Below are 12,376 nucleotides of genomic sequence, written 5' to 3' on the forward strand. Positions count from 1 at the left end.
GCTCTCCTGTGGCGGAGTAGTGAGTTGCATTTTGTATGATTTTACCCACAATGCCGTGCGAAATCGCTCCCCACCTTTGGAATATACTATTATTCCCAGATAAGGGGAGAACATACTTTCTATACACTTTATCTTATGATTTCAGACAATATCGCTCTCTCTAACTTGTTTTTTTAACACCAATTAGTATTTTAATACTAACTCTTCACATGAAAAATTATTATTTGTATTTCGTTTATTTCACAAAATAACTGGTGTAATATCTCATTTTGGATTCTCCTGTAGTTTTAATGGTAGGGCCCTGTCCGTCTCTCAACCCTTCCTTTTTCTATCGCAATAGCAGCCATGAGGTAAGCATACAGACTTTGTGTGAGTCTAAATTCTCATATATTTAATAAAATACAAATGTATTGCCCATTAAACGTTTACTAAGGTTCCCCTAAAGTTTAAGTTTACACTACCGTCTAAGTCCCTTGACATATTTTATTTTGGAGAAACTACATTTCATGTGTAAATGTGCCGCACGATGTACCAAGCCAGGGATGCCATGTTGTCAACCAATAATTCTGAGAGGAGAAATTCAGGCCTAACGTTAAACGAATGCGAGTTAAACCTCTGTAACATAGCTGAATAGATTATGATCGTTTATTTAAAAAAAATCTGATTTCCTTATTGTTAGTATCAACAATATCCATGTTCCATATCTGAAAGTTGCTATTAGACAGGCTAGCTAGCTACGCTGCTATCAAATTTGTTCTACCACATTTTGTTAGCATTGGCCATCTATAGTAGTAATGTTAGCTACCTACACCTACCTGGACACTAGTCTCACGATTTTGACTAATGTTCCCCGTTTATATTAGCAAACTGGTTACTTGTGTCTTGTTAAAGTCAGTGTCAAATATGTCACTTTCTAAGAACAGTAACATAGTGGATGATATTTAGCTACAAGACTAGTTAGATAACGTTACTATCCTAACGTCGAGTAACGTTAGCCCAGTTGCAACCAAGGTGACATTAATCATTAGCATCGAACTAACTTAGCAATAATGGTTAACAATCAACCCGGAGTTATATTGGCTAAATGGTTAATATGATGATTCTGAGAATGGTTTCGCAAACTATGCTGAAATGTGTGATGTCACGTTTCTCTTGGCTATCTGATTAACCCATGGTCACACTACACACATTTAAGTTATATTGTTAGCAACATACAGTTATGCGTTAAACAAAGTGTAATGCGTTAGCTAACTCTTCATCTCTTAACCCAGCATGCTCAGGCTTCAAAAGAGGCTTGCCTCCAGCGTCCTGCGCTGTGGCAAGAAGAAGGTATGGCTGGACCCCAACGAGACCAATGAGATTGCTAACGCCAACTCCCGTAAGGATTCAGTCACTGTCTTTTAGCACGTTCTTTTGGTATTGTGTGATGTAGTTTTAATGTAGCCTGTGCATAATCTACACAGTAGGTGACTGAATATTGATTTGTTGCTGTAAATTCATCTGCCTTGTCTAACCCATATTTTCTGCCCCCCCCCCCCTCAGGCCAGCAGATCCGTAAACTGGTAAAGGATGGTCTTATCATCCGCAAGCCTGTCACGGTGCACTCTCGTGCCCGCTGCCGCAAGAACACGCTGGCACGTCGCAAGGGAAGACACACGGGAATCGGTGAGTGAATGCTGTCCTACGTCTCATAGCTATATCGACTAGTGATGGCGATAGCCAATCAGGTAACGGCATTTTATTTACATAACTGTTTTGTACGGAAAACAGGATACTGCATTTTTGGGTATAGGCCTGAGATATTAATACTAACACCATCCTCTCCTCTGCCCACCCTACCAGGTAAGAGAAAGGGTACAGCCAACGCCCGTATGCCAGAGAAGCTGTCCTGGATGCGTCGCATGAGAATCCTGCGTCGTCTTCTCCGTCGCTACAGGGAGTCCCATAAGATTGACAGGCACATGTAAGTTCTCCACATCCACCCTCGAGTTTAAAGATTCCCAAGGCATAGCAACTCCTATTGGGTCCATTTCAAGGATGGCTGTTACACTTTGAATATGTTGAACTAACTACTAGCCTAGGCTGAACTAGCTAGCTATAATGGCTAACAAACAACCCAGAGTTATATTGGTAAAAAAATGATGATTCCCTGAGAATGGTTTCGCTAACTTTGCTGAAATTTGTGATGTCATGTTTCTCTTGGCTATCTGATTAACACCTGTTCAAATTCCTATTTGATTTAGGAAGGAAATTCAAATGTAGCTCATGAGTTGCTAAATTATTTATTTTGTATTTATTGAATTGTTTAAAGCATGTATTGTAGATTGATTTGCTCTTCTTGTTTTACCCCTTTCCTTCCCGCAGGTACCACAGCCTCTACCTTAAGGTGAAGGGTAACGTGTTCAAGAACAAGCGTATCCTCATGGAGCACATCCACAAGCTGAAGGCAGACAAGGCCCGCAAGAAGCTTCTGTGGTATGTCTAAAACCAACTCCCATCTGCCTTAGACTTTTCTATGCCGCAATGTTTTGTAGAGTGGAGAAGGACCTGAGCTGATGGGCACTTAAAAGCAGATATTTATATGGGAATGTTTATAGCTGGTAAGATGCACATTTGGGTTCAACCAAAAGACAAGTTACAGCATTGTTTGACCACTTTTCTCTCTGCAGTGACCAGGCTGAGGCCCGTCGTTCCAAGACAAAGGAGGCCCGTAAGCGCAGAGAGGAGCGCCTGGCAGCAAAGAAAGAGGAGATCATCAAGACCCTGTCAAAGGAGGAGGAGACCACCAAGAAGTAAACGGCTTCTTGTCCCTGACATTCACCTGCTGTACCTCCCTCTGTCAAGTGTTGACAATAAAGTGTACGAAAGACACAACCCTGTCTCCTGAGTCCACTCTTACTCGATAACACCTGTAATGTACACTACCTGACATGGTTTCATGGGTTTAACTGCCCACACAATTGATACGTGGCATTGGGTTACTTCTAGTTACAAGGATATAACCTGTCCTACACTGACATTGTGTGATTGACCTTACTGTATTTTTCCTCAGTGCAGACGTTTTCAAAAAGCTTGTAGGAAGTTGACAGAATACTTTGCATCGAGTGGCTCTTTTTTTTTTCTTCGTTACCTTACATTTGCCACATGACGAGCTAAGAATCTTGTTATTTTATTGATAAGTGTAACTTTTGAAGCTACATTGTTGGGCGATGAAGACATTTTGTAAAACTTGTCAGATGTGCCACTAGGTGTTTGAGAATGTGATTAGAGTTGGCGGTTTGTATATGGGTGTTATTGCCATCTAGTGGTTGTGGTACCCTTTTGTCCTGTGACTTTCCCTACCCTTTTCCAGCTGTACATCAGCTGACTTCCAAAGCCATTAGTGAAATTGTTTATTTGATTAAATTATCAAACATTTGCAAGTACAAAATGAAAAGCTTTACAATTTGTGCACTTTAATAAATCCTTTCAGTGGATTAAGTGAGCTAATTCCGGAGGTAGTAAGCCATCATTACATCAACCCTGGTGTGCCTACCTGTTAGACAAAATGGCTCCTGTAGAATCATTGCTATACTCTGGCAAATCTGCTGATCTCGTGGTCACTGGCACCCACAGCACTGATCAGCATAATATGAATATCAGTCGGGAAAATTTTCTATGCTATTTGAGAATGGTGCCCATAACATTTTTATTTAAGGGAAGGGACTAAGGCAGTGGATCATGGAGGGAATATTCAAATGGACATTTTCATTTTGGATGAAAATCCAAATGGGCCAGAGACCTTTTATGCTGGTTTACATGGGCAATTATATTTTAAAGGTCAGTCTGACACTAAGCAATTTTACATTTGAGTCCTTCAGGAGATGCTCATTTGCAGAGGGACTTAGTCCATATGTCACATGTGCTTATGGTTCTATTTAGTCCTTTTCCCTCGTGCTTTATTTTGAATTGATTTACTTATTGCTTTAATATTATTGTGTGTTTGGTTTACTTATGTGACTGGTTTTGCATTGGTTAAAGTTTGTTTCGTGTGAACGAGTGTTAGGGACCTAAGCCGCACCCCGGTAACCTCTACAGGATCGGTGTTGCCCCCCCCCCCCCCCCCCTGCGGGACGGGTGTGCTAATGTGATTAGCATGAGGTTGCCAGGAAATAAACATATCTGATATTGGTAGAAAGCTTCAATTCTTGAAAATCTAACTGCACTGTCCAATTTACAGTAGCTATTACAGTGAAAGAATACCATGCTATTTGAGAGTGCACAGTTAATAAACAATTTAGGCACATTTGGGCAGACTTGATACATGTTGAACAGAACTACAATGGTTCATTGGATCAGTCTAAAACGTTGCACATACACTGCTGCTGTCTAGTGGCCAAAATCTAAATTGCACCTAAACTGGAATAATACATTGTATTATCTTTTACCAGATCTTATGTGTTCTTTTCTACATTAATTTCAAACTTTAAAGTGTTTCTTTCAAATGGTATCAACAATATGCATATCCTTGCTTCAGGTCCTGAGCTACAGGCAGTTAGATTTGGGTATGTCATTTTAGGCGAAAATTGAAGGGGAAAAAGGGTCTGATCCTTAAGATTAATGAGGTGCAAGTGCGCAAAGGCAGCCCTCAAAATTCAGTTCAGTGTTATGACTAGTTGCCGAAGTTTTAACGAACATGAAAGTGGTTTGTAGCGTGAAATCCTGTGGAGGTGGTTGGGCAACACTGTGCTGTGACTGGCGCAGAGATGGCTGGAAACGTAGGGGGTTAGGAGTTGAGGAAGACGGGATGGAGTATAGTGGTGGAGTCGTGAGAGTAAAGGTTAAGAAGAGGACGCCTGAGGAGCCGTTGCAGTTCTTGTCGGGGGAGAGGAGGGATGTTCGGTTCGCAGTGTTGTACTGAGATAAATGGAGTTCATGGTGTTGGTGAAAGGTGAGGACGACGGTGGGGTCACTGCGGTGAGTCCGATCACGATGATTAGCGATTTGGAGAGAAAAGTTGGAGAGGTTGAGTCTGCTAAAGTTCTTTGTGATGGAAGTTTGGTGGTGGGTCGTATCAATACTAAACAGTATGAGAAGGCGCTCAAACTCAAGCAGGTATGGCAACGTGTGAATTACAGTGGCATAACGGTGTTAAATATCCCCCCTGCCAGAATTACCCCCCCCTCCCCCTTTGCGTGAACGCGCACACACTCAATTCTTCGTTGCTGCGACTTGCTTGCTAGTTGAGATTTCTGCTCTTCACTCCGTTGTCAGTTTAGCACACATTTCACTGATCTTAGTAGCAGAAAGCATTTGTTATTGTGTCCCTCAAGGCAGCTGACAATGATCACGTTAAGCTGCGTTTCATAATTTTTTTTTATGGCGGTTTGATCACGGGGGAGGTGCTAGTAATGTCTGCAGTTTTCGGTTTGTCAATTTGTTTCAAGTGTATTAGTCTATAAATACATCGCTTTGCCAAAATTCGTCATCTTTCCCATGTCATATTCGACTAGTAGTTGTTATGAAATTTTAATTGCTTGCCTACGTTTTACTCCCTCCTCTATGTTTAATATAACACACATACATTAATTATTCATTTCTGTTGCCTATCCTGACGTGAAGTTTGTTCTATAGAAAGTGTTTGACTCTGATGTGTGCCACAGAAAGTATTTGACTCTAGCCCAAAAAATTAAGGCAATTAGAGGGGGGTTTCGGAAAGGCCATTTTCTTGCCTGCCGAAATTCAGCAGGTAATGGATTGAGGAGATGGATATTTGGTAAAGCAGAGTGGGGTCAGTTTCAGGAGTTGCGTGAACAGAAGCTGTCTCAGGTTGATCTCAATTCAGATATAGAAACAGTGAATGATGGAGTAAAAGGGGCTGCAAGGCTGGTGATTCCTATGGGTACGGGGGAGAAAGAGGAATGCAGTTCCCTGGTGGAACGTGTACAGAAGCTGTGAAGAGTAGGAACAGGGCTTTCAGAATGTTGACAAGGTCCCATAACTACCAGCATCTGATTCAGCATCGACACGCACAAGCAGTAGTAAGGAGGATCATTAGGACAGCTAAGAGGGAGTGTTGGTGCTGGTTCTGTGGAAACATAGGCAGGACCACTCCTGTGGGAGAGGTATGGTGGATGATTAAGAGGATGAGTGGGGTCAGACGAGATTGGGATCTCCCTGTGCTGAAAAGTGGGGAGATCGTTGCAGTGAGACATGAAGGCAGAGATGTTAGCCCAGGCATTTTTGAAGGTGCACAGCTCAAATAATCTGACAGAAGAGGGGCAGCGTGGAAGAGAGAGGGTCAGAGGAGAACATCTGGGGGTCCTGGATCAGAGAGAGGTGGTGGGGGATGCATTGAATGAACCTTTTACATTGGCTGAGATTTAAGAGAGCGTTAGCTCAAGCTGGGGTAGTATCTCCTGGGAAGGATGAAATGTTACACGGTGGCTTGTCTCAGTGACTGCAATGGGGGAAGTATTGGGCCTTTACAATAAGGTGTGGCAGGAAGAGAAACTGCCTGGAAGTTGGAAGCAGGCTGTAGTGGGGCCGATAGCGTTGACATCATACGTATGTAAACTTATGGAAAGGATGATAATTTACTTTCTGGAAAGTGGAGGACTAATTTCACCAGATTAAAATGGATTCAGAAAAAGCAGGGGAACAATGGATCCTGTACTGTGCCTTGAGTCAATCACACGGAAGGCACAGGCAAATAGAGAAGGCCTATGATATGATGTGAAAGGAAGGAAGGTCTACTTATCAAGCTGCATATCATGGGGGTTGGAGGAAGGGTTTTTAACTGGATAAAGGATTTTCTTTTTGGCCGATCAGTACAAGTGATGGTGGGGATCTCTGTCAGTAAGCTATGAGGTAGATAATGGTACTCCCCAGGGAAGTGTCTTTAGTCCCTTGTTGTTCTCCATTATGATTGATGATATATTCTCCCAGGTGAGACCTGATATTGAGAGGTCCTTGTTTGCAGATGCCGGGGAACTGTGGAAGAGAGTGAGAAATATTACCCATACAGCCAGGAGAGTTCAAGAAGCAATCAGTTAAGTTTAGCAGTGAACCCTCAGGTAGGGCTTCAAGTTTTCAGTTGAGGAAACATACTTTTTTTTCTAGAAGGAAGGTTGGGGAGGAAATATGCTTGAAGTTGCATGGAAGGAATCAGGAGAGGGTGGTAGTGTTTAGGTTCCTGGGGGTCTCGTTTGACACTCGAATGACATGGGCAGTGCATATTAACAGAGTAGTTGTCAAAGGAAAGAAAATATTGAACGTCAGGAATGGAGTGGGGGGCCAGATATATATAGCATTTTCAACGCTATTCTAAGTGCTGTTAAGTTCATCAATGGAAATGTAGCATATCGATCAGCAGTTCAGACATCTTTAAAAAAGCTTAGGCCTCCTGAGTGGTGCAGTGGTCTAAGGCACGGCATCGCAGTTTCTAGCTGTGCCACTAGAGATCCTGGTTCAAGTTCAGGCTCTGTCGCAGTCGGCCGCGACCGGGAGACCCATGGGGCTGGTCACATTTGGCCCAGCGTCGTCCGGGTTAGGGGAGGGTTTGGCCGACAGGGATGTCCTTGTCCCATTGTGCTCTAGCGACTCCTGTGGCAGGCCGGGCGCATGCACGGTGACACCGTCGCCAGGTTTATAGGCACATTGGTGTGGCTGACTTCCAGGTTAAGCTGGCATTGTGTCAAGAAGCAGTGCGGCTTGGTTGGGTCGTGTTTCGGGGGACGCATGGCTCGCGACCTTCGCCTTCCGTACTGGAGATGCAGCGATGAGACAAGACTGTAACTACCAATTTTCAACATCCGGCGCCGAAACGAGATGGCCGCCTCGCTTCGCGTTCCTTGGAAAATATGCAGTATTTTGTTTTTTTATGTGTTATTTCTTACATCGGTACCCCAGGTAATCTTAGGTTTCATTACATACAGTCGGGAGGAACTACTGAATATACGATTAACGTCAACTCATCATCGTTCCTACCAGGAATATGACTTTCCCGAAACGGATCCAGTGTTTTGCCTTCCACCCAATACAATGGATCAGCCCAGCCGGCGACCCTGTGCGACGCCGTAAAAGGGGCAAACGAGGCGGTCTCCTGGCCAGGCTTCGGAGACGGGCACATCGCGCTCCACTCCCTAGCATACTACTCGCCAATGTCCAGTCTCTTGACAATAAGGTTGATGAAATCCGAGCACGGGTAGCATTCCAGAGAGACATCAGGGATTGCAACGTGCTCTGCTTCACGGAAACATGGCTAACTCAAGAGACGCTAACGGAGTCGGTGCAGCCAGCTGGTTTCTTCATGCATCGTGCCGACAGAAACAAACATCTTTCTGGTAAGAAGAGGGGCGGGGGGGTATGCCTTATGATTAACGAGACGTGGTGTGATCATCATAACAACACACAGGAACTCAAGTCATTCTGTTCACCTGATCTAGAACTCCTCACAATAAAATGTCGACCGCATTATCTACCAAGGGAATTCTCTTCAATCATAATCACAGCCGTATATATTCCCCCCCAAGCAGACACATCGATGGCCCTGAACGAACTTTATCTGACTCTTTGTAAACTGGAAACCACACACCCTGAGGCTGCATTCATCGTAGCTGGGGATTTTAACAAGGCTAATCTAAAAACAAAACTCCCTAAATTCTATCAGCATATCGATTGTGCTACCAGGGCTGGAAAAACCCTAGATCATTGTTATACTAATTTCCGCGACGCATATAAGGCCCTCCCCCGCCCCCCTTTCGGAAAAGCTGACCACGACTCCATTTTGTTGATTCCAGCCTACAAACAGAAACTAAAACAACAAGCTCCCGCGCTCAGGTCTGTTCAACGCTGGTCCGACCAATCTGATTCCACGCTTCAAGACTGCTTCGATCACGCGGATTGGAATATGTTCCGCATTGCGTCCAACAACAATATTGACGAATATGCTGATTCGGTGAGCGAGTTCATTAGGAAGTGCATTGACGATGTCGTACCCACAGCAACGATTAAAACATTCCCAAACCAGAAACCGTGGATTGACGGCAGCATTCGCGTGAAACTGAAAGCGCGAACCACTGCTTTTAACCAGGGCAAGGTGACCGGAAGCATGACCGAATACAAACAGTGTAGCTATTCTCTCCGCAAGGCAATCAAACAGGCTAAGTCCCAGTACAGAGACAAAATCGAGTCGCAATTCAACAGCTCAGACACAAGAGGTATGTGGCAGGGTCTACAGTCAATCACGGATTACAAAAAGAAAACCAGCCCCGTCGCGGACCAGGATGTCTTGCTCCCAGACAGGCTAAACAACTTTTTTGCCCGCTTTGAGGACAATACAGTGCCACTGACACGGCCCCCTACCAAAACCTGCGGGCTCTCCTTCACTGCAGCCGAGGTGAGAAAACATTTAAACGTGTTAACCCTCGCAAGGCTGCAGGCCCAGACGGCATTCCCAGCCGCGTCCTCAGAGCATGCGCAGACCAGCTGGCTGGTGTGTTTACGGACATATTCAATCAATCCTTATCCCAGTCTGCTGTTCCCACATGCTTCAAGAGGGCCACCATTGTTCCTGTTCCCAAGAAAGCTAAGGTAACTGAGCTAAACGACTACCGCCCCGTAGCACTCACTTCCGTCATCATGAAGTGCTTTGAGAGACTAGTCAAGGACCATATCACCTCCACCCTACCGGACACCCTAGACCCACTCCAATTTGCTTACCGACCCAATAGGTCCACAGACGACGCAATCGCAACCACACTGCACACTGCCCTAACCCATCTGGACAAGAGGAATACCCATGTGAGAATGCTGTTCATCGATTACAGCTCAGCATTTAACACCATAGTACCCTCCAAACTCGTCATCAAGCTCGAGACCCTGGGTCTCGACCCCGCCCTGTGCAACTGGGTCCTGGACTTCCTGACGGGCCGCCCCCAGGTGGTGAGGGTAGGTAACAACATCTCCACCCCGCTGATCCTCAACACTGGGGCCCCACAAGGGTGCGTTCTGAGCCCTCTCCTGTACTCCCTGTTCACCCACGACTGCGTGGCCATGCACGCCTCCAACTCAATCATCAAGTTTGCGGATGACACTACAGTGGTAGGCTTGATTACCAACAACGACGAGACGGCCTACAGGGAGGAGGTGAGGGCCCTCGGAGTGTGGTGTCAGGAAAATAACCTCACACTCAACGTCAACAAAACAAAGGAGATGATTGTGGACTTCAGGAAACAGCAGAGGGAGCACCCCCCTATCCACATCGATGGGTCAGTAGTGGAGAAGGTGGAAAGTTTTAAGTTCCTCGGTGTACACATCACGGACAAACTGAATTGGTCCACCCACACAGACAGCGTCGTGAAGAAGGCGCAGCAGCGCCTCTTCAACCTCAGGAGGCTGAAGAAATTCGGCTTGTCACCAAAAGCACTCACAAACTTCTACAGATGCACAATCGAGAGCATCCTGTCGGGCTGTATCACCGCCTGGTACGGCAACTGCTCCGCCCACAACCGTAAGGCTCTCCAGAGGGTAGTGAGGTCTGCAGAACGCATCACCGGGGGCAAACTACCTGCCCTCCAGGACACCTACACCACCCGATGTCACAGGAAGGCCATAAAGATCATCAAGGACAACAACCACCCAAGCCACTGCCTGTTCACCCCGCTATCATCCAGAAGGCGAGGTCAGTACAGGTGCATCAAAGCAGGGACCGAGAGACTGAAAAACAGCTTCTATCTCAAGGCCATCAGACTGTTAAACAGCCACCACTAACATTTAGCGGCCGCTGCCAACATACTGACTCAACTCCAGCCACTTTAAAAATGGGAATTGATGGAAATTATGTAAAAATGTACCACTAGCCACTTTAAACAATGCCACTTAATATAATGTTTACATACCCTACATTACCCATCTCATATGTATATACTGTACTCTATATCATCTACTGCATCTTGCCATCTTTATGTAATACATGTACCACTAGCCACTTTAAACTATGCCACTTTATGTTTACATACCCTACAGTACTCATCTCATATGTATATACCGTACTCTATACCATCTACTGCATCTTGCCTATGCCGTTCTGTACCACCACTCATTCATATATCTTTATGTACATATTCTTTATCCCTTTACACTTGTGTGTGTATAAGGTAGTAGTTGTGGAATTGTTAGGTTAGATTACTTGTTGGTTATTACTGCATTGTCGGAACTAGAAGCACAAGCATTTCGCTACACTCGCATTAACATCTGCTAACCATGTGTATGTGACTAATAAAATTTGATTTGATTTGATGATTTGATTTGATACCATGAAAGGGGGTAAAAAAAGCCCTAAGAATATGTAGGGGGCCCCCTAAGCGAGATTGAGGGGGGGGGGGGGGGGGCACAAGGCTCAAGCCGGTCCTGATGATGTTACTGATTAAGCTTTCTCCACCCTCTCCAGAAATGGCCTGCTATGACAAGACATCGGAACACCACGATGCTGACGCGACGAATGCTCCATACCAAACAACTATGGACTCTAGTGTGCATGTGGTGTGAGTGTTCCCGAGCGTGTCCTTATGTTTTGTTTTGTGTTGCTTTTATCCTGTAACCTTTTAATAATAAGACAGATATTAAAGAACCACCAAACTGTCTGCCTCCTGCCTGTCTGTGATATTGGGATTTAGAGAACTTTGGTTTTTGACACATACAGTTAGTTAGTGACTTACAGTTAGGCGAGACAACCACATCAGTCACAGTGAGTACATTTTTATTTTTAGTCAAATATTTTTAGAAATGGATCGTGAAAGGCCTATTATCATTGTCAGATTCCCGTTGATCATGGTGATGGACGACCAGGTAAAGTAGGCGGTGATCAGTTTGGGGTGAACACTGACATACTGGACGGCCAATGTCAGTTTGTGTTCGACAGCCCAAAGCCTGGATCCTCAACGACAAGTGGAGGAACATGCCGGCATCTGAAGTCTACAAGGAAAGACCATTCGGAATTGTAGCGGATGAGGTCCACGTAGCCTATAAATAAATGGTAAGTATGGCTGTGAAGGATGGCTAATGAAATGTCTAGGCTATCGTTATATCAATGAAGACAGTGTTAGAAACCTTACATATACACATCTCATTGCTATGGAACTGAAATAGTTATCATTACTGAGGAAACATTGCATTTAACGTCAGTCAAAGACACTCATCAAGATTCTTTATCTGGTTTGTATTAGGCCTAATCAGGGGAGAGGGTTCAAAAGGAAATCCAGCGTTCAGAGAGAGCTACGAAAGACTTGGAGAGCTCCGGTCTCTCACCAAAAAGGCTGAGTGAACTTGTCACTACTCAAATGGCATAAAAAAAAGGTCATCCTTTTGAAACAAAGCAAAAAGACACAACTTTTAT

At 44.7% G+C, this 12,376-nt stretch overlaps 1 protein-coding gene, 1 long non-coding RNA gene and 2 other non-coding genes across 5 annotated transcripts; all 4 read left to right on the forward strand.

Moving 5' to 3' along the window:
* On the forward strand, window positions 1-2,874 carry LOC139565136 (large ribosomal subunit protein eL19-like). 2 transcript variants are annotated; one of them, XM_071385246.1, is made up of 6 exons: window positions 1-350; window positions 1,272-1,378; window positions 1,543-1,665; window positions 1,843-1,963; window positions 2,365-2,475; window positions 2,670-2,874. In XM_071385246.1, the coding sequence occupies exons 1-6, from the start codon at window positions 346-348 to the stop codon at window positions 2,794-2,796; spliced, it is 594 nt and encodes a 197-aa protein (XP_071241347.1). In that variant the 5' UTR covers window positions 1-345; the 3' UTR covers window positions 2,797-2,874. The 2 variants fall into 2 exon arrangements, with proteins under 2 accessions (XP_071241347.1, XP_071241349.1); XM_071385248.1 differs by having other exon boundaries at window positions 317-369.
* LOC139565568 (small nucleolar RNA SNORD53/SNORD92) lies at window positions 1,089-1,168 on the forward strand. The gene has a single exon (XR_011672934.1). It is a non-coding gene; the product is annotated as a small nucleolar RNA SNORD53/SNORD92 (small nucleolar RNA).
* LOC139565569 (small nucleolar RNA SNORD53/SNORD92) lies at window positions 2,134-2,215 on the forward strand. Its single transcript, XR_011672935.1, has one exon. It is a non-coding gene; the product is annotated as a small nucleolar RNA SNORD53/SNORD92 (small nucleolar RNA).
* Window positions 2,875-4,509: 1,635 nt separating the features above from the next.
* On the forward strand, window positions 4,510-11,624 carry LOC139565137 (uncharacterized). The gene is made up of 2 exons (XR_011672864.1): window positions 4,510-4,956; window positions 11,432-11,624. It is a non-coding gene; the product is annotated as an uncharacterized lncRNA (long non-coding RNA).
* Window positions 11,625-12,376: the final 752 nt, after the last annotated feature.

The sequence above is a fragment of the Salvelinus alpinus genome, chromosome 36, assembly GCF_045679555.1.
Source record: "Salvelinus alpinus chromosome 36, SLU_Salpinus.1, whole genome shotgun sequence".
Lineage (NCBI taxonomy): Eukaryota > Metazoa > Chordata > Actinopteri > Salmoniformes > Salmonidae > Salvelinus > Salvelinus alpinus.

Coding starts and splice junctions, on each gene's coding strand:
- LOC139565136 (XM_071385246.1), top strand. Junction 1,379..1,542: donor GATTGCTAACGCCAACTCCC/GTAAGGATTCAG, acceptor CCCCCCCCTCAG/GCCAGCAGATCCGTAAACTG. Junction 1,964..2,364: donor CATAAGATTGACAGGCACAT/GTAAGTTCTCCA, acceptor TCCTTCCCGCAG/GTACCACAGCCTCTACCTTA.